This window comes from Myxocyprinus asiaticus, chromosome 13 (genome assembly GCF_019703515.2).
Source record: "Myxocyprinus asiaticus isolate MX2 ecotype Aquarium Trade chromosome 13, UBuf_Myxa_2, whole genome shotgun sequence".
Taxonomy (NCBI): domain Eukaryota; kingdom Metazoa; phylum Chordata; class Actinopteri; order Cypriniformes; family Catostomidae; genus Myxocyprinus; species Myxocyprinus asiaticus.
In genome coordinates this window covers 13,021,814-13,045,847 of record NC_059356.1, presented here as the reverse complement: position 1 = coordinate 13,045,847, position 24,034 = coordinate 13,021,814, and the positions used below count along the sequence as shown (strand labels likewise).

Below are 24,034 nucleotides of genomic sequence, written 5' to 3'. Positions count from 1 at the left end.
AGAAAGATTAGACTATATTAATGCAGCCACATGATGGCAGTGTTATCTTTATAAAGATCCAGGGTTCTGCTCACGTGCTGATCCCAAAGCAAATAACATTCCTAGAAATATACAGTTCCGTGTTCATGTTTTGTAAACCGTATTTTAGAAATGTATTTTTGTGATCCATCCATATAAGTTTGAAATAATTATGAGATATCTGCTACATGAAACCAACTGCCATGGCAACCATAATTTCCGTAAAACACCATAGTTAATTAGCCACCATTGTAATTTAGAGTCATAATAAATAAATAAATCTGGAAGGTTTTGGAATCTTCTTACGCTGTTTGGAGATGCCATTATGATTTTACTGTTATAACAATACATTAATGTAGTAGGCTAACTGTGGTGTTCATGGTAATTGTTATTTAGTGATGGTTTCGAATGACTTATTACAGTGAATTGTCTCCCTACAGAGTACTATTATCTGCCCAGTTGCCCTGCAGACCGGGTGAAACGAAATTTCGCAGCTCAAAACACGCTTGGAACACGAGTCGTATAAAACTACATTTCCCATCAAGCACCGCGCTCGTGTCGTTCCGCCGCTGCTGTCACATTGTCGATTGGCGAATCGCCCAGCAGCAGCAGTAGCATCACTTTTACAGAGAGCGGTCGAGCGCAGCGTTGAAGTGGGACATTTCCATCCTTTTTCTGTTTGCCATGAGGGCGTGTGACGGGAATAATGTGGATGTTCGCACCGGAATACAGGCCTTTATTTTGAGAGAAATGTGGATTGTTTTGCGCTTGTGGTGTTAAGCCAGACTAATATACAAAAATGAAGAAGCAATTCAATCGGATGCGACAGCTCGCCAACCAGACTGTTGGCAGGTGAGCGCTATGATCTTGTAATGTAATCATTTGTCGGCGTGACAAAGTTTATTTTGTATTTATGTATTTATATATTAAGAAAACAGTGAACGTTTGAATGGGAAACTATCCCTATCTTTAGTGGGTTCATATTCAGTTACAGAGTTCAAGTTTATTTTTCCCATTCAAAGTTTCACTGGTTTGTATACATATATAAATGCATATGTTTTTACGCGAGTGTTGGTCTGAGCCATCAAAGATCGCGTCATCTGATTGCGCACTGGATCTTAAAATAGCGTTACGCATTATCATATTCATGCAATATTAAGCATGATTATAAATCCATGCATGCATTTCCCATCCGCGTCTAATGCGTAAATGGTTCACTGCAGAGGTAGTTCTTCCAGCGCAATGCCCCTCAGAGGTTCCTCATGGCACTGATATCAGGACTGAAGCTACACCCCCCTGCACAAGCGTCGCACGGGTGTATTTCCATCAAATGCAGCTTTATGCCTCCCTGCTGTATCAGATCACAGGTTTGAATGAGAGGTGTGAGTGTGACATGTGTCAGCCGATGCGGATGAGGCGAAAATGAGAAAGGCGCAATGTTTTTATCACGCACTGATCTCTGGAATAAGGAGGAGTTGGGTGTAGTACATCAGCAAGATCTGTCACTGAAGTGGTAGAAGGTCATCACTGCTTCAGACAGCATTACTTCAGATTTCCATGCATGCAGAATATGAAAAATGCATGCAATATGTTGTGGATTGCAAAGAGTTTTCAAATCAAGAGTTCATTCTAACATGTAAAGCTGTTTCTGAATAATAATAATTTGGTAATACAACATTAATGTTCCCTTTGTTAAAGGTTTATAAAGGAGTTCATTAATGACTAATAGTGAATTTACAAAAGCATTATAAATCACTGATATGTGTTTATAGCAACGTGCATAAAAAGGGTAACTTTCATGCAATATTTGCCAAATAGTGAGCTTTTTTACGTCACGTTATAAATGCTTAATAACACCAATATGTGTAATGGACCCATATGAAGCATTTATAAAGGAGTTCCCAACATTAGAAACCTATGCACTGTACTTAAAGTTCAGTATGGTTTAATGGTTATTGTGCTTCATTATCATGATAATGTTGTGAATCAGCATGAAGACCTGAAAAGTGTTTTTGTAGAGGACTTTACTAGTACAAAGTAAGTTTGGATACCACACGCAGTACCAACATTCTTCACTATCAACGTGACAAGGAAAGTGCCAACACAAGTGTATCAAGACATCACAGTTATCAATATAAACACAAGGTGGACTGACACTATCCCTCCTTTTAATTTTACTGTAATAGTCTATTTTTGCTGCATGGTGACATAAAGCATGAATTAGGGCATTTTACATTTTTGATTAATAAAAGTATGAATAAGTGTATTTATTGAGCATTTATAACATTTGAGATAAAATGGCCCACCATTTGGAAAGTATTACATGAAAGTAGCTCTTACTATTCATGTTTTTATAACAACATATTAATGACACATGTAAATTAATTACTCCTCATTAATAAACCCCTTTATAAACCCTTAACAAAAGGAACATTAATGTGAAATGTTAGTAATAAATTAATTCTTTATTTATGGTCACTCATGCTTTAAATTTCCATAAGTGGAGAATGCATTAAATGAGGATTATGCAAAAAAGTTTTAAAAACAAAAAGTAGCAACATCATTTAGAGATTTAGAGTTGTTTCTGGGAAGAAAAAAAAAAATCTTCATATTTGGTAAGTTGTACATCAAGGTTGCGCCAACATAGTCGCCACATTTATCTTGTTTATGCTGGAGTGGGTGTGCAACACTTGACCTTTCTCATGCTTAGTTTGTTTGTTACATTCTTCGCCCGACCCACCTCTCTCCCCACCTGGCAATGAGAACAGTGTATCATACATGAGGCGTTGCGTAGGGTCAGAAGGTGCGCTTTGCTATCGGGCAGCTCCTGGGAGATTATGCTACAGTGTTGTGGGTCATCATTTCAAATACATGATGTTCAGAAGTCAGGTTTCCTTTTGTTGCCTCTGGCTGGCATTTCCAACCCAGCTACAGCTTTGCTCAGGGCATCACATTTTGTGTGTGTTTGTGTGCGTTGGTACGAAAGCCCAGCATTAGTATTCCCCACCTTTCCTCTGCAATGTCCAGGGAACAGTGGTAGTGGCCCGCTGTGGCATTCTGTTGGTAATGAGAAACAACATGTTTCCTAAACAGCACAGTGTCTTGACTCATTAATAATATGTTCCAGGGCCAGGAAGGGGGCACGCCAGACTGATGTTTGCTTTGGAAAATAGATTTGTATGTTCCTGTCATGTACTATCACAAGTACAGTGTCACATCACCCAATACCAGCTGAGAGTCGCACTGTGTGCACTTATATACTATATGTTCATGACCTTGATTGACTTATGCAGAGGTAATGCAGTGTTAGAGATGGTCAGTGGCTCTTGTTGCGTCACTGACTTTTGTTATCCATTATCACCAGCTTTAAACTGTTTAAGGAGGCTATGTAATGGAGAAAGAAATACCCTCTTAAAATAGTGAAATGATGGTATAAGGGTGAGTAAATGATGATAGATTTAAATTTTTAGGTGAACTATTCCTTTAAGACTGCATGAGATAACAACGCAGTCTAAAAGTCATGTGGTTTACATCACAAAGGTGATTTTAACTCACTTTAAGTGCTAACTGACAAGGCAATATTGGTGTTTACTAGGGGTGGACAGAATGACAAACATCTATTACAGAATGAGTAATTTTATATCACATTAATGTTTTATATCACAATATAGTTATTTTTGCTGTAAACGCATCGAAAAATGGCTTATTCTGGATATTACATAATCACATGGTAATGCCTAATTTAGGATAATACAGTGAATTAAATATTTTTTTCAAATGAAAAGTACTTTATATAATTTGATTATTTTACTTGATGGACACAAACCATAATATAAGGTTATCCATAAAAAAATAAGTTATAAGTTTGATATTGCTAAAACAGTGACACATTTTGTCTAAAACGAACTTTATAAAACAGACAGTTTTGACAGTGACCGCACATGATTTGAATTCTGTGTTAATGTACCAAGTTGTGATGTTGTTCGGCAACCGTAAACTACCGCTTTGTGCTACGCTCCTTAATAGTATATTCTTCCTAATTAGGGCAGTCTCATGAGTCTTTTTGCCTGCATCATCAAATTGTAATGGTTATGTTGTTCTCACCTTAATCCGGACGATTCCGTCTCAGGCTCGGCCCTCTTTGGATTTATCGTGTGTGTTTAATATACTTTTAGTTACATTATAAACCCCCTAATCATAACCACAAATATAACAAGAATACATCCAACCAACAATATACACTCAAAAAATAATTATTTGGCTAAACTTGATTCAGTCATGGACAGTGGTTCCACATGTTTGAAATGAGAATTCTTAAATTGAAATTACCATGTAATTTCAATTTATGTACTTTAAGTAGAGGAAACCTAACTGAATCAGGTTCAGCCCAACAAAATGTATGTCAGATTAACTCAGATGAAACTCTTTGAGTGATATGCTAGCTAGTGTTTAATGTTGTCCCAACACAAATGGATGAAATAAAGCTGACAAGACTTTTTTAGTTTAATTAACTTGGTTAATTTAAGTCCCCTTGGTTTTAGTAACATAAACATGGGATGATTGAGTAAAATGATAGTTTTAATGATAGATTTGACGATAGTGAAAGTACATTTTCCTGAGAGTAACAGATATAACAAGCAGATACATTGACAAACAATAGAAGATGTCACCATAGCAATCAGTTACACGCAAGAGCCAATGACATTTGAGTGATGAGTTGAATATACGGCATGAAAGTGACATTTTAGTAGTGCAGACAAAAAGTCCCCCCAGTGACATTTGGTCATGAGAGTGTGCAGTCCTAGTCTTGACTTGTTTGGAACATGTCCCGCTTTGTATTTTCACAATACTCCATATTTCTTTTTTTGCTCTCTAACGTGAAGCAGTCCTACCCACTGATGGCTACGCAACTATATCGATCGTGGTATAAACTGCAAAGCCATGTCTCTACCAGAATCTTGACACAATTCTGCCATTTAACTATATAAACAATCAGGCTTATTGTAGGTATACATTTGTATTTATGCATTTGACCTTTACCAACAATGGTTTTATAGCTTTGCCACCCAACCTCCCCACTGTTTTAATTACTCATCTGTAACTGAATCACAATTCCTCTTGCCCACTTTGGTGAAAATAACTACACACACACTGTTCCATGTATATGTGTTTGTCTAGCTCACGGGCAGTATTTGTGCCCTTACACACTGTGTTCTCATTGGGACTTTATTTATAGTCCTCTCATTCATGTTTTTGTGGCAGTGAGTGTTTGTGAAGGTTTTTGGTGGGGTTGTGAAATGCCTCTAGTGTTTTCTCTCTCAGGAAGTGTGGCAGCCTCCCCTCCCTTCAGATTTGTTTTTCTTTTTCTTTTTTTACAGGGTGTAGTACATAAGTACTGATAGAGTTGTGTTTTTTTCACCATCAGCAGAGAGATAGGGAACAGGGTATATGTTGATTTATGTCCCAGCGTAATAAACATGCTCACACAACAGGGAGTGCCCACACATTGCAGGGGAATCCTTCCAGAGAGCAGTCGTCCATGAGTGGTTTATATCTGTTATTTATGGAGTCCTTATCATGCCTGTACTGACTGCTGCTTGTTTAAAGATGGGTTAGTGATGTATTTTAAAGGAATAGCTCACCCAAAATTGAAATTGTGTCATCATACACTCATGAGAGTGAATGGGGACTCAGGCTTTGCCTTTTTGGGGTTTGTTGGGGTCTGGGACATATACCTGGGGCACAGTTCATGTGAACTCCAGTAGAGTTAGCAATTATTATTAAAGCAATCCTGTTTAGCTTGTGGAAGTAAATTGCTATTGATTAGGTACAATTTGGAGAAGAAAAATTATATTTTTATTGTTGCTTGTCAAGGAGCTTTCGTTTTTCGTTTCTCATGCAATGCATGTATGGCAGACAGATGCAAGTGCGTGACGCAACCAATGTTTTCCATTTTGTGAGTTGTATCTAGTTAGAGTGGTAAACAGCTGCCGCTACTCACGGAGGTGCTTGCGTTGAAAATGCAAACATACTGTGTTTAGAGCCAAATATTGCTATGGTTGAGGAATCAAACTTAGGTTTGGATCAAGCCAGAGATGGCGACTCGAGTTAGAGACTCAGACTCGAGTCGCATTTTAATAGTCTTCAGACTCGACTCAGATTCGACCTAAAATGATTTCAGACTTGACTGGATCCGAAAAAAAGGACTCGTAAATATTTCAAAAATGACTTGTCTTTTAACCTTAATTATTAATATCTTAAATGAAGAATTAGTGTTTTATTAGGGCTGTTCCGTGGTGGTTAACGGCCAATCACCGCAGGTGAATGGTATTATACGGTATTTGAAGGGCAGGGTAGGGAGTGCACGCAATTTAACTGATTATTGAACATCGAACTTTAAAAAGTATGTCATTGAACACGAAATAAAAGTAAAGCTCTTTATTTTTCAAGAGATGAACGCGCTGATCCCAGGTGAAGAGCTTTTATAATCACCTATTTTCAAATGTATCATATATATATATATATGTGTGTGAGATAAACAAGCCATCAACATAATAAATATAACATCACAACTTGCATCTGCAGTGAAACAAATGCACAACGGAGCTTGAACAGCTGAACTTGTAGAGAGAGTTTTGAAGATTGCCCGTGTGTGAGCCCCGGTAAACTGAAGAGTTTTTTAATAAAGTATTTTCAAACATGTCATAGCCTATATATGAGCTTAACCATCTATATCAACAACAACATTAATATAAAATTATAACTTAAATCTGTGAATCAATGAAGGCAGTGAATTCTAGATCTTGAGTTCTAGATAGCGCGCATAAACGGGCGCGAGCCACTGATTTATAATATAGAACTGGATTGCTCATGACGCCGCCATATTGCTATGCCCAAACATTCCAGTATGCCTATTGATTTAATAGAAAGTCATCTCATTCCAGCGAGTAAATATTAGTAATTCAATCACTGATTGTATATCTGAAATCTGCATGAACATCCCTACAACACAAACGTCCTACACATGTAATTATTTATTTATTTAAAGCCGGGAATTTTTCCTGTTTCTTGAAAGCCAGAGCGAGTTATGTATATATATACTGTATATCAAACAGTATCCACCTCTAACAAACTTCATCGTCGAACAGATCAGCTGAATGTAAACAAGTTCACTGAAACTGAGGTAAGATACAAACAGACAGTATCAGACATATTTATTGCGAACATTCAAGTGTTTGTTCAGAGTTATTTGTTTTATGTTTTCATAAAAAGTGCCTTTTTCTCACGGCCACTTGAATAAGAGCGCGCTCTCTCTCTCTCTCCCTCAATCACACATGCACAGTGGGTGCGCAGAGAGGGACACACACAAAGCAAAGCTGGTTAAAATTAAACTGATACGCAAAGTTTAAATGGCAAATGGACACATAATTTATGACGTGTCCATGTATGACTACAGTGAGTGCTTCAATATGAAAACAGGCAAATCCTGGGCATTTTAGACAAATTAAAAATCCCGGTTTGAATTTTTAAGGATCCTCCGGGGGAAAGGACGTGTTGTCACTCCAAAACAAGCAAATATTACAGCTTTTCCTACTTACATTACAACTTGTGGACAGTTTTTCCGCTTCCTTTGGTGATTGTTGTGCTGCACTGATAGGATGAACACCGGGGCAGGTGGATGCTCTGACATCGCGATCCGCTTATATCCTCTCCCTCGTAATGAATATTATCCATGACACGCAAATTTAACATTAAAAATGATTGTTAATAGTGGCCGAAATGCGACTGTCATATCTGCAGGTCGGAGACAGTGAAACAGACATTGACATAGGACATTGATGCCCTATGAGAGTTTGGGCATACCAAGATGGCCGCTCGAACACTTCCAGTGCTCCTCCTGCTGGCAGTTTACCATTGCGTCAGCGATCCACACACCGCTACAAGAACAATGTGCTCTGTAGCGTAAAATCAAGAAGTCTCTAAAAAACTGAAAATTAACAGTTACAAAAGATCTAATACTTTATTATACTCATTAAATGACATTATTTCAGAAATGTATTTCTAGTTTTCGTAAGGTCTTTTATGTAAGTTGATATATTTACGTCACATGCATAACCGCCGGTGACACTGTCCCACTGCGATGGGGCAGTTGTCACGATGATGCTACCAGCCCTAGTTTTCAGCACGTGTACTGTTTGTTGTGGACTTAAAACAGCTGGCAAGTCTTTGTCAAATTTATATAAAAATGATATCACATTACATTGCATTGCATATGTCATATTGCATTATTGAACTGACCGTGAGAAAAACTGCGGCACTTTTATTACAAAAAAACAGTACAGAATAAGTTAAGTCTGTGAAATCATAAAATAAATAATTTAAAATAAAATACAATTTGACAAGTTCAGGTAGAATTCTATTAGTATCCCAGATTTTTCAAAGATCATATAGATATATATATATATATATATATATATATATATATATATATATATATATATATATATATATATATATATATATTCTTTTAAAAAACAAAAAAACATAAAAGATGTAACATTTAGTGACTTGAGACTTGACTCTGACTCATGACGAAAGACTCATAAACATCTCTGGATCAAGCAATTGAAGCAGTGTCCCCCTGCAGTGCACAGAAACGCAAACCAGGTTGATGTTTATGCTCAGATTGGATGACGTGTCAAATCTCATTCTATCTATACAGTATATTGCCATGTTAAGAGATTGAAACCCATTAGTCATATACTAAAAATGTTGTCTTGTATGATGTGTTTGTTAGCTTACTGATATAAGGTATTGATATTGATATTATTGATATTTCTTCAGCAGTGAAGCTACAAGGAACCAGAGGGTTTTCCAGTGAAGCTAAATACAGTACTTAAGTCATGTTAGCATGCTGTAATTGTACTTCATTTAAAATCTATTATATGAGTCTGAATTTATGTGGTTAAATGGTAATTATTTGTAGGTTATGCCTGATAACTGATATGATGGCAAATATTGTAAATCAATACTGTTTTGTGTATGTTTAAAAAAAAAGTATTTTATTCAAAGTTAAGTTCCAATCGAGAATTTTACAGGCTTTAAGTGAAATCAAGCATCAAAATATTGAAATGTTCATTAGATACAATGGCTAACTGTTTAATATGTTTGTAGTTCGGCATAGAAAATAGCATTTTTTTTTAAATAATCAACATTTTGACGGCATAAAAATTTCATTAAATGTTCAAATTAGAAATTAAAATTTTAATTGCAAAAAATAAACCTTGATATTATAGCACTGCCTACCAAAACGGCATTTCAAGCCACATAAGCTGTTCTAAAATTTGGCAGCATAATTAAGACAGCGTTGCATGTTTTCTTCATGAATATGTTAATGCATAGTGAGAAGCATTGTGAAAAATAAATAAATAAATAATTGAAGATAGTGGCGAGAGTTGAGAAAAATGCTATTTTAAAATACATTACAATTTTTTAAAAAAATTATTAAAAAAAAAAGTAATTCAAATTAATTAAACTGGACTATTTCACCCAATATTTGTTTGTATAAATATGTAAAAAAATAAATAAAAAAAAATGTAACACAAAACAGCCCAATGTGTATAACTGATATCAAGAATAAGAAAAAAACAACTATTTCAATAAATCAAATGTGTTGGGAATGCCCACTAATTGTTATGTCACTGTAATGTCACTGTAATTTTAACAATAGGTTATTATATAATAGGTTAAATAGTATTGTCTTGTTAAACATAATATAGATTTACAGTTAACTATAAGGTAATATATTTTTATATAATATTTTACTGTACAATTACATAAATTGTCTTGTTTAATAAAATATATATTTTTAACATATACATTGTAAGGTGCCATACAGGTGATACCAGTTTTTTACTGTAGCATTTTTACATTTTTTTTTTTTTTTTTTTTTTTTTTTAAATCACACAAAATTCTTACAGTGCACTTTATTCCATTTTGGTTAAGATGCTGTTTAAAAGGTAACTCTCTGTTGGCAGTAGACAGCAAGGCAGCTCACAGGGTTTGAAACAGAGCCATTATCTTCTTCTAAAATTAGCCAATTCAAATAAAAAAAAAAAAAAAAAGAAATCCTAATTTTTGTAGATACTGATATGGTCACCAATCTATTTTGCATCACTGTATAATGTCTGAGTTTCAGGTTGTTGCTCTTTCGTGATCCCCATTCTCCATTCTCAGTAAATACTCTTTAAAGTTTTGCCAGTTCTAAAACTTTTCCGATCACACAGGCAGGGTCAGTGTGTGCCAGCATGGGCACAGAAGCTGCAACTTAGCCCTTCTACTGTATCTCTATCATTAGCCTACCCTATATTTGATTTAAGTCACAGGGACAGTGTCTTTTTTCAGCCATCATAGCGTCTCTTCGTCTCTCTGCAGTGGCCTAGTTTTTAATTAGATGGGAAATGCTTATATAAAGAGGCTCTCCTTCCTTCTCTTCTCTTCTCCTGTTTCCACTCCTGTGTCTCCTGGGGCGTGCAGGTGTGCAGTGTCAGCAGTATGGAGACTGAACTCATGCGAATGCTGCTGGTGTGCTGGTGATCAGTCACTGCAGTGGGTTCACTCAAAGAAAAGGGTTACTGGTCCACCCGTTAGAACAAGGTGTCATTATAATTAGTGGTGAAGACATAAGAAAGCATCTTCACTCCCTACTCTTGTTCCTCAACCCGGCCTTTTGAAATAATACTCATTGCTGTGCAGTAATGGATGTCTGCAAAGCAATTAAGGGCCGCCGGCCTCTCTCTAATGCAGGGTCCAATTACCAGAACGAATACACAGTTTGGAGTGGGCATTGTGGTCTCCTCTCACACTCTTTGTCTCTGTCAATCTGTCTCCCCCTTCCGCTTGGCTCAGAAGACATGCATGCTCCTGCTGGAATACAATACAGATGAGCTGGCACAAGGGCTCCTCATGACGTCCCTCTGACCACAGGCAAGCTTTTGCATCACAAATTTAACCCAATTTGTGTAGGTTTACCAGGCTGAGAGTGGAAATTGGAAGTGTATTTGTTTGCGTGTGTTTTCACATGAGGATGTGTTAAAGAGTATTCACACTTGAGCTTTTGTTGCAGTTCCGAGGCTGTTTGACTTCAGAGTTTGGTTCATTTGATTGATTTGAAAGCATTTTTCCAAACTCTGTGCGCACAAGTGGATCACCCAAGGTTCATGTGAACTCCAGTAGAGTTTGCTATTGTATAAAAGCTATCTGGCATAGCTCACAGGATTCAGCCACTATAGATTATGTATAATTTGGATCTTTACATGCTCCCAGTTGCAGTAAAGCACAACAGTCTCGTTCCGGAAGTGAAAATCCAATTCCTTTTTTCCATAGATGAATTGATTTTTAACGATAATTCATAAACCTTTAAGGACAGACCTACTGTGTGCACAGAGGTTGTTAATAGATGGTACAGAATTCTCCTGTCGTGAGGAGAGTGAGGTCCGAGAACCAAGTCTGGGTGGGGCAGTAGGGTGCTACTAGGACGACCTGCTCCTCGTCCTCCCTGACCTTGCACAGGGTCTGTGCAAGTAGGCCCACTGGGGGAACGCATACTTGCGTAGCCCCGGGGGCAAGATCTGTGCCAGTGCGTCTGTACCGAGGGGAGCCTCGGTCAGGGCGTACCATAGCGAGCAGTGGGAGGATTCCCAGGAAGCAAACAGGTCTACCTTTTCTTGCCCGAATCGACTCCAAATCAGCTGGACCACCTGGGGGTGGAGTCGCCCAGGATGTGAGTGGCTCACAATGACCTGAGACGCTGCTGACTTCAGAGGCGGAAATACAACCGCTCGTCTCCTAAGAGAAAATCTGAATGAGTGGTTGCGAGCCAGCTCCTTGTATACCCGTATGTCTGGGGGAGTGGCATGCAAATTCCACTCGCCAATTCCCATTGGCCTTTTCTCAAAGATCAGAGGTGTTTGGGGCTCCCAAGAATGTCGACACAACGTCGAGTGAGTGACAGATAGGGAACTACACTACCCCAGGATCCTGTAGAAAAAAGATCCATGTATTAGAGAATCGCCTCCAACAAAGTGCGGCATAAGAGCTCTGCAGCGACGTCCTCTCCCAAGAAGCACTGCGAATAGCATAATCAAGTCGATCTCCCTACACTCTCAAACTAATATATTTGCAAATATGGAAATTTCCAGAAGGAAATGTGACATGAAAAGCAAATTTTCTGATGCAACCATGTAATTTCGTGTCGCTTCTATGAAACTTTCATGTCACGTGTCAACTCAAGTGATTGGCTGGGTTTGAGCCTCGATCTCCCAAGTCCAAAGTCCAATACTTTATCAGGTGAGCTACCACAGAAGCTGATCATGTTTAAATAAGTGTGTAAATGTAGGTGGGTTTGTAATACAAGCGGTAAAATGTGTAATTTTTCAAATGATGTGTTATAGTAAGTCTCGATATCATAGCAGTGTGTGAGTAATAGAGTTTAAAAAAAAAAAAAAAAAAAAAAAAAAAAATTATAAAGCCATAATCAACCTTTGTACTCTTGAGTTGTGTGAATGTGACTACAACAACAGTTGTTGTTGCACCTCTATTGTTAATTTCACCAAGAAACTGTGGTGAAAGGTGGAACGGTAACATAAAAGTCAGTTTGCAAACATATAGTAACGTTTATTTAATGAGACTAGGTTGTGTATATATGTCTTTTCATTTTATTTTCAAATAGTTTGCTTTAAATCAAACCATGTAATTTTGAGATTAACCTCGTAGATGGTTATTCTTTAATGAAGAATTTTTTGAAATCCCTATGGAAAATAATTAATGGGAAAAATACTTCCGGAACCAAGATAGCTGAAAAAGTGGTTGGGCACTGTTGCGCTCTGTTAGCAAAGTAATGCATTTGTCTACTATTTGTCCTTCGAGTGAAGTTTGCATTTTTCACATGTCTTGCAGTGCATATGTTGCAGAAAAAAAATGACTGGAAGAATCAAAGAAACACTCAATATGGCGGCTGTAGGAAAGGAAGTTGCGCCTTTCAGTTATGCCTGAAGTATTCCACATCTAAAATACTAAACATATTAAAATGTGCCAGCAGAGATGGCTCTGATGCTGCTTTTGTTAACTGTAAATTAAATGGCACATCAGAGCCATCTAAAACTTTGCTGTCTGTGCACTTGACAAAACTTTTGAGCATGTGATTCATTGTTTCCGGAGTGGAGCTGTCATTCCGAAACAGCATATGTGATATCACCAGGACAGTTCTTGAGACTTAACAAGGCTGCCTCAGTCAGGAGCTTGTGTGATTGGATGTTTGGTGCTCAGTTGAATCAGGTACTCAAGACTCTGCTAGACTTTCCTTACCTACAGTTTTCAGCTGTTATTTTTAATTTGACTCTTTATTATAGACAATTTCCTTCCATTCATTTTGTCCACTTACCGAACATATAATTTGGATAACTGCAAAATTGCATTCCTGGTAGGAACTAACTATTCTTGATGATGGCCTCAGGTTCACTCAGGGCAATCAGAGGGACTTTTGTTGGTGAATGAGCAATGATGTAATAGTTCAGAAGATTCCAGACCTAGAACCTTATGCATACAACAGTGTGTAGTTTCTCAGGGCTGGAAATTACCTTTTTTACTTGGTAGCACTGGTGCTCCCAACATCAAAAAGTTAGGAGCACCAAAACTACAATTTATATAATACTAAATAGGCTATGTATTTAAAAAAAATAACATCCTCATCATCAGCATTGGCGTGTTCCACCTCAACATGTCTGACGAGGATGTTTGTGTTAATGATGGGTCGTTCATGAACGATTCATTCATTTTGAAGGAACCTTTTATGTGACTCAGAAGAACGAGTAGTCTCAGAGAGTGATTCGTTCATTTTGTGTTGACCGCGCATGTGCATTGCGCAACCTTCGTTTGTTTGTTACGTGAAAACCGCAAACGAACGAAGGAAACACAAATAATTAGTCCACCTCTCGAGTCTTCCGGTCCGAGTCGTTTATTCTTTTGTCACGTGACAGAAGAACAAACGACTCGGACAAGAAGATTCTATCCAGAGGTGAACTAATCATTTGTTTCTCGTAATTTGTCCTTGGCTGTATTATAATTTTTTCCTTATTGGGACTATAATCAAAGTTTGCGTAAGTAGACGTGTTGGGGAATTTGGCTATTGAAATTGTAACATATTTAATTCTGCTCAAATGAATGACATGAACTAAATGACTTGATTCGTTCATTTTGCTGAACAAGACTCAAAGATTCAAGTTAGTAAAATGATCCAATCTTCCCATCACTAGTTTGTGGGCTGTCCATCAAGCAGGATGCGGACATACACTATCACACACTCCTTGACAGACAGGTCGGTGTCTCCATCAATGATGAATGAGATGTATTGTGCTGACGATACTTTAACTGCGGTGTTCTCGAAGATGGTATCTGCTATCACGCCGATGATGTTGGCACATTACTTGTCATTTGCATACGTCATGTTGATCTCAACGGCATTCATTTTCATGAGCTGCAACATGGGTTTAAATTTAGTGAAGGCGAGCTCTCCTTTGGCGATGGTGTAGGCGGTGTTAAATTTCATGTTCAGCTCTGCCAATTGAACGCAATGTCCGGCAGCACCCTGACGATTAAAAGCTTCAACAATCGAACCTGATCCTGAATTCTTTGCCACACACTTGTCCCGGCATTTCTTGTGCTTGGCGCGCTCCCCGTGTTTAATCAAGCTCTCGTGTTTAAAATGTGTGGATTCAGTGGCGAATGCAGTGTTACCTGCAACTTCTGTCCCACAGGCTTTACAGTGAAAGCAGTGCATTAAGCCATTTTCATAGCGGAGCCACTTGAAGTCTTTCAGCCACTCTCTCCGAAAACTGTTAGCCTTCTTTTCCGCTGGTGGATCCACATTCACCACATGATCGCCATCACCAACTCCAGGAGTTACATTATCTGTAACTTTAGGCGGCTTACAAAAGAAATCTCTCAGTGTTCTTTTCATCTTCTCTCTTCAGCTCTTTACATTTCGCGCGCTAGTTAGCTCCCTGTCACGTGACAACGGAGCACGGTGAAAGGAAGTGATTGACGGCTAATATTAACCAATCTAAAATCTGCATTAAAGTTAAGAATGTAAAGATGAAGTTTAATTGGTTATGTAACGTTGAATAGAACGGTGGACCGGTCACTTTATCAGCTCACAGCAGGCACATGGTGCAGTAATTAGCGAACGTTTTGTAGAGAAATGAAAACAGGTCACACCACAACAATTATTTGCACTTGCACAAATGCTCCCAAATATATTTTGAGGTCACACAGATTAAATTTCGGGAGTATATGCGACCAAAATGGTTGCAGTTTCAAGCCTTGTTTCTAAACTAAATGTTTGAATACTTACAAATGCAGAAATGCATACAGATTTTTTTCTTGCATTGCACTGAAATAAAAAAAAAAAATAAAAAATAAAAGATTTTAAAAGCAAATGCACATCATGTTCAGTGCACATTATTATTTTTTTATATCTGAACATGCTTTTGGTAACACTTTGGCTCCCTGAAGTGACCATACATTTTTCTTAAAATGCCTTCTTTAAATTATTTAAGTTCTTATATGCATAAAACATGGGCTCAATGAGTTCATTTATAGAAATAATGGAGGAACAAAGAAGAGAGGTGAAAAAAGAGACTGCACATACTGCATAATCGAGGCTTTAGCCTTGTCCTGGAAGGAAAGGTTTGATAAAAGTATACGTTTTGCTGGTGTCTGCAGGAGTTTCTAATAAAAGATAGACTGCTGACTGGTAGAACATGACATCTGTGGTCATTTTAGCTACTTAAGAACACTGTGCAGTTACAAAAAGTTTAATCAAACATTTATTGAACTGTTTTGGGAGTGTCAACTGCTAAATTTCAGCTCAATTATTTAAGTAAATTATTCACTCTCAAATCAAGTCATTGATTAACTCCAGGTTACCACGGCCAAATCAAATATTGCTTCTACGGCTCAGGCTTGAAATCATGACTTCATGACGCACCAGTTCTAAAGCATGAAAAATTTGGCAAAAGAAAAGAAAGAAAAGAAAACTCCCATCAGGCTTGCAATATGCATCTTTACTTCTTAAATTATTGGTCCACATATTACATATTTGACATCAGTATCATCTTATTAAATATTTTAACTTAACTAAAAACAACTAAATAACAGGGAAGCTATTTACTGCATTCAAAAATGTATGTAAAGACATATTTTAAAAGTATCCCATTATTTGTTTTGCATGTTCTTTCACAAACAGTATGTGCTCTAGAGTAGCGTTTCTCAAACTGGGGTACGTGGACCCCCGGGGGTCCTTTTCAAATAGCCAGGGGGTCCGTGGGAAATCCCTGAATTGTGAACATTATGTTGCAATATTGTAAGCAAATAGGCAATAAAAAAACACTTGATAAAAAGCTATTGACTACTGTAAAAATACAACATAACAGAAGTTTTGAACAATATAATCAAACAGCCTATAGGCAATAAGTTTTAGATTCGGGACCACAAATTTAAGTGTGGGGAAATCCGCCTATTTCCATGGTGACAGCAACTTCTCTTATTGGTGAATGAATATTGCTTTACATGCGTTATTTACAAAAGTTTCTGCGGATGACATTGGACAATATCCATCTGACATTGAGACATGGAGCTGGGGTTAGAAGAAGGGGTTTAACAACATGTATTTTAAGTTATCAACCACAATGATGGTGGATATTCACAAGCCATAGACCAGCACTGGCTTAGCAAGGTCCCTATTTCTGACTGCATATACTTATTTTGGTTAATCTTGCTAGATAAAGTATGCTACTGTCATATTGTAAGTTAGTATAATATGACAATTAACGATCCAGCTTCACGTCAAACGTGATCATATACACTATCGGTCAAAAGTTTTGAAACACTTGACCAAAATGTTTCTCATGATCTTAAAAATCTTTTGATCTGAAGGCGTATGCTTAAATGTTTGAAATTAGTTTTGTAGACAAAAATATAATTGTGCCAACATATTAATTTATTTCATTATAAAACTAAAATTTAATTAAAAAACAAAAGTTTTTGAAATGGATGACTTGGGGCGAATAATTAAGAAAAGCAGCCAATAAGTGCCCAACATAGATGGGAACTCCTTCAATACTGTTTAAAAAGCATCCCAGGGTGATACCTCAAGAAGTTGGTTGAGAAAATGTCAAGAGTACATGTCTGAAAATTCTAGGCAAAGGGTGACTACTTTGAAGATGCTAAAATATAACACAGTTTTGATTTATTTTGGATTTTGTTTAGTCACAACATAATTCCCATAGTTCCATTTATGTTATTCCATAGTTTTGATGACTTTACTATTATTCTAAATGTGAAAAAAAATTATAATAAAGAATAAGTGTTTCAAAACTTTTGACTGGTAGTGTATTTCCTCACACAGTGTCCCTTATTTTAACCATACCATCTGTCTAATAGTGGTCAATATTAGGCAATTTCATTGTATTTATGCAGTATAAATATTTTTTTTCACTTCAGTGTAACTGTCATTTATGTGAATATAAATCGCGCCCTGTCCGCTGCCGAAAGATAGAGAACTGTTATAATAATTTAATAGCAATAAGCCTACTTATGAAAACTTTTTATTCTCCCTTCCTTCCTTTTATTTTCAGAAAAGCAAAACATGACAGTTAACAATGACATAATTTGAAACATTAAATAATGATTAAATTGTGTTGTTGTATTATTACTGTTGTTTAATTATCAACAATAATGTGATATTATAGTAACAAATAAAAATGAATTAATCAGTCCTCAACTGTTTATTTTTCTTTATAAGAATATGGTGCTTTACTCATGTTTAAACTCATGCTTTGACTATAGGGGGAAATCATAATAATTTATGACAAAATCAGTAGGCTTCTGTTTGAGCTTTGTGGTGTTCTCCGTTATGTTTTATCCTGCGGACACAAAAGGACAACAGTGCCTGGCTGTTCTTATTGGAACTCACTGAGATCATCTTTATACTTCTAGTAAATAATATAATATTTGTTGTGATGGTGGTGGGGTGGGGGTCCATGAAGAATTTGGGGTTATGAAAGGGGTCCTTGGTTCATAAAAGTTTGAGAAACCCTGCTCTAGAGGATGATAGATCACATATCGATCACAGTGATTAAACTTTGGAAATGAAAACAGCCATTTGCGATCGGAGTTTGTGCGTTTTTTGTTGTTGTTGTTGTTGTTGTTTTGGAAATTTTCCGATCTACCCACGGCAGCAGCGGGGCAAATCAGTCTTCACGGAGCAGACGTGATAATAATGACGTGATTTGTGAAATATAATTTATGTTAAATACTGAGTTTGTCCTGATCCACTGATTCTGATGGAAATTTAAAGAAGCCCAAATATTCATTAAACCTTTGAAACCTTTGATCAACTCCATAGACAGTACTTTTTTGGGTGCTTTTCGTTCAGTTTGAAAGAAGCACCCACTAACAGCAGTTCATTTCGGGACTGCCAAGAGAACCCGGAAGTGCTGCCACCAGCTTGCATGCTCTTCAGGACTTGTACCCCGGTCCTTTGCTTTGCAAGTGAAACGCTTCATCAATTCAGCTATGGCACAAGTTGATTGCACTCAAACAAGCTTGTGAATGTAGTTGATTATGTAAAGCATGCGTTAAAATCTGTAGTAAGTGTTTTGATGTTGTAAGATAGCTTTGTGTGAAGAAAAGGGCAAAAGGTGTATGAACTGATAATGTGATGTTTTGTGATTTGTAAAAATGGGAAATTGCCGCAATACATACAACAAGCCACGTAAAAATCATTTTGCAAAACTGTGGATATAGTCACTTGTTTCTATGAGTTTCTATGAAATGTACTTGTACATTTTTTTGAACATTTAGGCAGCTCTCAAGATATTGAGGTGTGCTGCAACGTTAAATGGCAGAGCTGCATTTTGCCGGAAATAGAGGTTTATCTATTGCATAAATTACCAATAAATTATTCTGCTTTTTCTGCAGCCAAATTTGTTTCCTTCTGGTTTGATAAACGATACAGATCTGGCTGATATTTAAAATGATGCTTTCTTCATGCCTCCATTTTGTTTGTCCCTCAGGCCAAATTTACCCTCTAGATCTGTTTTCATCTCCCTGTCACTGTCCATTTTTTCTGAACTTTGTGTTGGCTGTTAATTATATAGGAATCTCACATTTGGTTGCCTAGTAACCATGCATCTGGCTTTTTCAAGTAATATCCTGCTTATATGTAGCTTGCTGCCTACTTGATATTGATAATTACATCCTGTTATTCCAGGAAGGTGAAAAGACAATTTACAAGCGAAAGCCATTTGGTATTAACTTCAGAGGTCCCGCTGCATCACACAGAAATGTGTTAATTAATTCACCACATTAGGAAAGTTAATATGTAGCGTAGAATATAAAAGGTTTTTTTTGTTTTTTGTTTTTGTTTTGGATAACTCATCAAAGAGAAAACAAATAAGACCTATATGTCAATTGTTTCTGCAATGAGGATATGGACAATGAGGATATGGCGATCAAATGGAGACTTCAGACATTTGCTGTAGTCTCTGTCACTCTATACTCTTACTGTATGCCAGGAATTGTCTTTTGTACCATATCACTGTGCTAAATAAGACTAAGCAGTGTTCATTTGATGTGTTTGACATGTTGCACCTTTAGCTCAAATATCTTGGCATGTGTGCTGTGCTCTAGGGACACTCAGGTTCAATGCTATTTTTGTAAAAACAGATTTTACACTCGCTGCTTGAGTGATGTTTCGGAATCTTTGTGTGTGTGTGTGTGTGTGTGTGTGTGTTCCTTGCAGTTATTCTTGCATTTTTAACAAAGTGGTGACCTAGTTCACTGCATTGCCCCAGTAAGTGGGTTTCTCTGTTTGAGTAGTCTTGTGTCATTCCTTGTCCTTCATTTTTGTCATTTCAGTGCCATGTTTATGTCTCAGGCTGCATTTTGATGCAGAATTTCTGCAAAATATACTCTGTATAGAGCTGTTCTAAAAGCAGGTCTTGCATGAAAATGCCTCTCAGTCCAACGCCAACGCTCCAGGCCTCAATGTTTCTCTCCCTTCTCCTCCCTCTCTCTCACACTCTCTGTGTGTGTGTGTGTGTGTGTGTGAGAGAGAGAGAGAGAGAGAGAGGAGAGGGAGTGGGTGGGTGGGTGGCAGAGTGTGATAGGAGTGTATAGTCTCTCCAGATCAGATATTCTCATAGGTCCAGAGTGAGGAGGAGATGGAGGAAGAGGAGGAGGTGGAAGAGTTTGAGCAGTCAGTTCGCACTGCACAATTATATACTATTGCAATTGCTAGTTTATTCAGTTTTTATTACATAAACTTGAATTATTCATGGCTTCATAACTGCACTATGCTGGAAGGTAAAGTGTCAGGCTGGTCAAATATGAACAAATGGGATATTAAACCTAGAACTGTATAAACTACCAGTTTTCAGCTGGTTTTGCTTTTTTTTATTTAACCCAGATTTTGCATTCGCAAGTGGCGACCCAACACAGTATAAGATTTATTATTGTATAAAATAAAATAGAATTGTCCTTACAATCAAAACATTGAAATCTATTAATAATATTAAATAGAAATAATAATAAAAATAAGTATGCCCCGATACTGATTATTTAGCTATCCTTACTATGCACAATTATATGGTTTGTTGCATTTTGTTATTTGCATTTGCATTTAAAAAAAAGTTCCACTCTCCACAGTCCTATTTGATCAGACCTGTGGCCCATTTAAAGGCCGTAACCCACTAGTTGAGAATCACAGGTATAAAATTAGCATGTAAGAAGTGAACTATATTGTTAATAGAGAATATCTTTGCTTTCAGTAAACCATTGGAATATTCAGCTGGATCTCATAAAATAATATTTTACTGTGGCAACAGTTTTGCAGAATGATATTTGTGGTTCCTTACATGTACCTACCTCATTACCTTAAACCTAAATCTAACTGATAGTGTCATTATAAGTAAAAGGGAAATAAAAAACACATGAGGTTTTTAACCTGTTGAGACACACCCCATTTTGTAGCACATACTATGAAAATTGCTTACCCCAACTAAATGGGTTGCAGTTGCTGAACCCTTTGGGCTACAGGCATAATGTTGGTATCCTCTGAAAGAAGGCACTTGGGGCTTTAATAACCACATTTTTAAAGTAATATAACTAAAAAGGCAAAAAAGCAAAAAATTCTAAATGTATATGAACTGAATTGTTTAGCGCAGAACATTTATTTATCAAATCGATGGCATATTGAATTTTAAATCAACACAACCAACCTACCATAAACTGTCAGGAAATGGAAGTGATGACCCAAACATGGGATGAAAATCAAAGGGCTTTATTTCACAAAAAAACAAAACAGAAACTAAAACACTCACGATGGAGTAAATGACAGAAACAAATATAACTAAAATAAGTAACCGAGGCAATACAGGAACCGACTGAAAAAACCACACTAAACAAATAAAAGGTGACACAAATTAAAATGACAAGGACTCAACAAGGAATAGATGAATGGGTCGATGGCCGCAAACCAATCCTGATGTCGTACTGATGCCAGGATGTGCTTCTGTGTTAACATCCTGAACGGAAGCCTGTGTAAAACCTTGTTCAGGGCACGCAGGTCCAAGATTGGGCGCGACCCTCCCCCTCTCTTGGGCACGATAAAATACGCAACATGGCTATGGGGGACGGGCTCTGTTGCTCCCTTCGCCAGAAGGGTGGCAACTTCCGCCTGAAGAACGGAGGCACCCTCGCCCTGCACCATAGTGGAGAGGACGCTACTGAACTGGGGCGGGCGTCTGGCGAACTGGATCGCATAGCCGAGGCGAATCATCCTGATGAGCCACCCTGAGGGGCTGGAGAGTTTTAACCAGGCCTTCAGTCTCTGTGACAGCAGCACCAGGGGGACGACTGGGCTTACCGTGCCTGGGCAGGGTGGTTCGCGGCAAGGCAGAGCACGCGCCCCACCTGGAAGACAGCCCAGGGGGGACATGCTGCTCCGCAAGCCTGCAACGGTGGCCGGTGACTGGGGCGGGCGATCGGCCCCAGAGACCATCACACTTACCTGTGCTGGCTGTCTTTTGACAGTGAACGAGGGAACGGGAAGTACTCGCGTTCGCCTGATTGACCAGAAAGACTTCCAGCGCCTGGCCGTTGCAAGTGCGCTGGCCCAGGGAATGAGGAAACTGCTTTTTTATTGACCATGTGGGTGCTGAGGCCCAGAGGGCACTCGGCGATGTCATACTCAGTACACACTGGCCCAGGGGCGATGGTGGGGCTGGAGAGATGTCCCGGGCCAGGCCGTGAGTCGTTCTCCGAGCCCAGAAACCAATCATCCAGCCGCAAACGCTCAGGGCAGGGTGGAGGGTTCCACTTCAGCCCGATGTTCGCAGCCGCCCGGGCAAGCACGGCTTTCATCTCAGCATCCGCCTCATCCTGTGCTCTACCATCCGTGAGCGGGACTTCAGAAGATTCGTCCACTTCCGATAGCAGAAGCCCACCCTCCGATGCCGCAACCAAAAGCTCATCCTCGTCGCGAGCCGAGAACGACACATTAAACCCGCCCTGAGGCAGACCGTCTCCATCGCTAGACAGCTCGTCCGGACAGAACGAGCGTGCTGGGGGATGGGAGGTCCGCAGGGGCTGAGCCGGCAGAAACGCTCCCATGTCTACATCCAGATCGCCCGCAGTGCTTGCCGACCCGGCTGGCTGAGCGTCAGCCCAGGACGGACTGGGTTAGGGAGCAGCCGCTGTGGCTCCTTGCTTCATGAAGAAGGAAGTGAGCCGTGACCGCAACGTTCTCATGGGCATGTTCTCGCAATGAGAACATAAACCTTCCACGAAAGCCGCCTCGGTGTACTGGCGCCCCAGACACTCGAGGCAGATTTCATGGGTATCCGGAGGGGAGAGATAACAGCCACATCCAGTAGCGCAAACGCGGAAGGACATCTTTAAAAAGACGCCAAGCATTTGCGCGAGCTCTTTTAGAAGGAAATATACTCTTTCTAATATACTCTTTTAGCACCTGCAGACTCAGGCTGCCGAAGCGCCCAGGGGAAACACAGCACTCAACTGTGTGAGGATGACTGCTGATATGCGCCGTAAGAATCCAGCAGCATAGCAAAGGGTGAGAGGACGAACACACAAGCATTCGGCTCCGAAGAAAAAATCTGAATGAGCGATACACGCCATCTCCTTTTATACCCGTATGTCCGGAGCGGAGAGTGGCATGTAAATTCCACTCACCAGATTTCATTGGCCTTTTCTATTTTAAGAAAAGGTATTTGGGGCTCTCAAGATCGAACCCCTAGTGTCACTACATCGACACAACGTCAAGTGAGTGACAAACAGGGAACAGCTCCTCTGCCCAGTCCACCCAGACCATTAATAGAAAATGAGCTGCAACAATTGTCATAGTATTAACGTGGGCTACAGTGAGTCTGTTTTTCCTGGAGATTTACATTTTAAACCAGTTTCAATCAGTAAACATTTGACCATGACGCAAATGGAAAGGAAGAGATTCAGAAGCAAATGGAGCGCTGCTGATTTGGCAAAGGCTGCTCCTACAGTTTCTTTATACTGCCAAGCTACGACAACTCTGTCATGACAATCAAGCGTATGTCTTCTTTTCTTTCAACATTTGAACATGTTATAGATTGTTTTCTGTTTTCTATGATTTTGATTCCATGCAATTACATTTAGGGCACCTCTGTGTGGAAAGAGCAGTTGAGTGGCAGTTAACATGAAACTTATCTTGTTTCATTGTATTATTACCTATACACCTGGTATTGTTATTAATTTAATGACTATTAAATGTTCTCAGTGCAAGCTTTTGTCATGCAGACCACTGTTGAAGCTAATTTTAATAAGTGCGTGGCCAATATGTACGTTAATTTATCAGTGCTGGCAGGGGTGGACCAATCATAGTTGTTTTTAATTAATGGAAAGGGCA

At 38.6% G+C, this 24,034-nt stretch overlaps 1 protein-coding gene across 1 annotated transcript in view; it reads left to right on the top strand.

The window, feature by feature from the left end:
* The first annotated feature begins 662 nt into the window (after positions 1-662).
* The window catches only part of LOC127450639 (rho GTPase-activating protein 44-like), a 111,175-nt gene continuing 87,803 nt past the window's right edge, over positions 663-24,034 (top strand). The window contains exon 1 of the mRNA XM_051714893.1: positions 663-870. Coding sequence (XP_051570853.1) covers positions 818-870 — 53 coding nt within the window. The 5' untranslated portion in view covers positions 663-817. The remainder of the gene's footprint in view (positions 871-24,034) is intronic.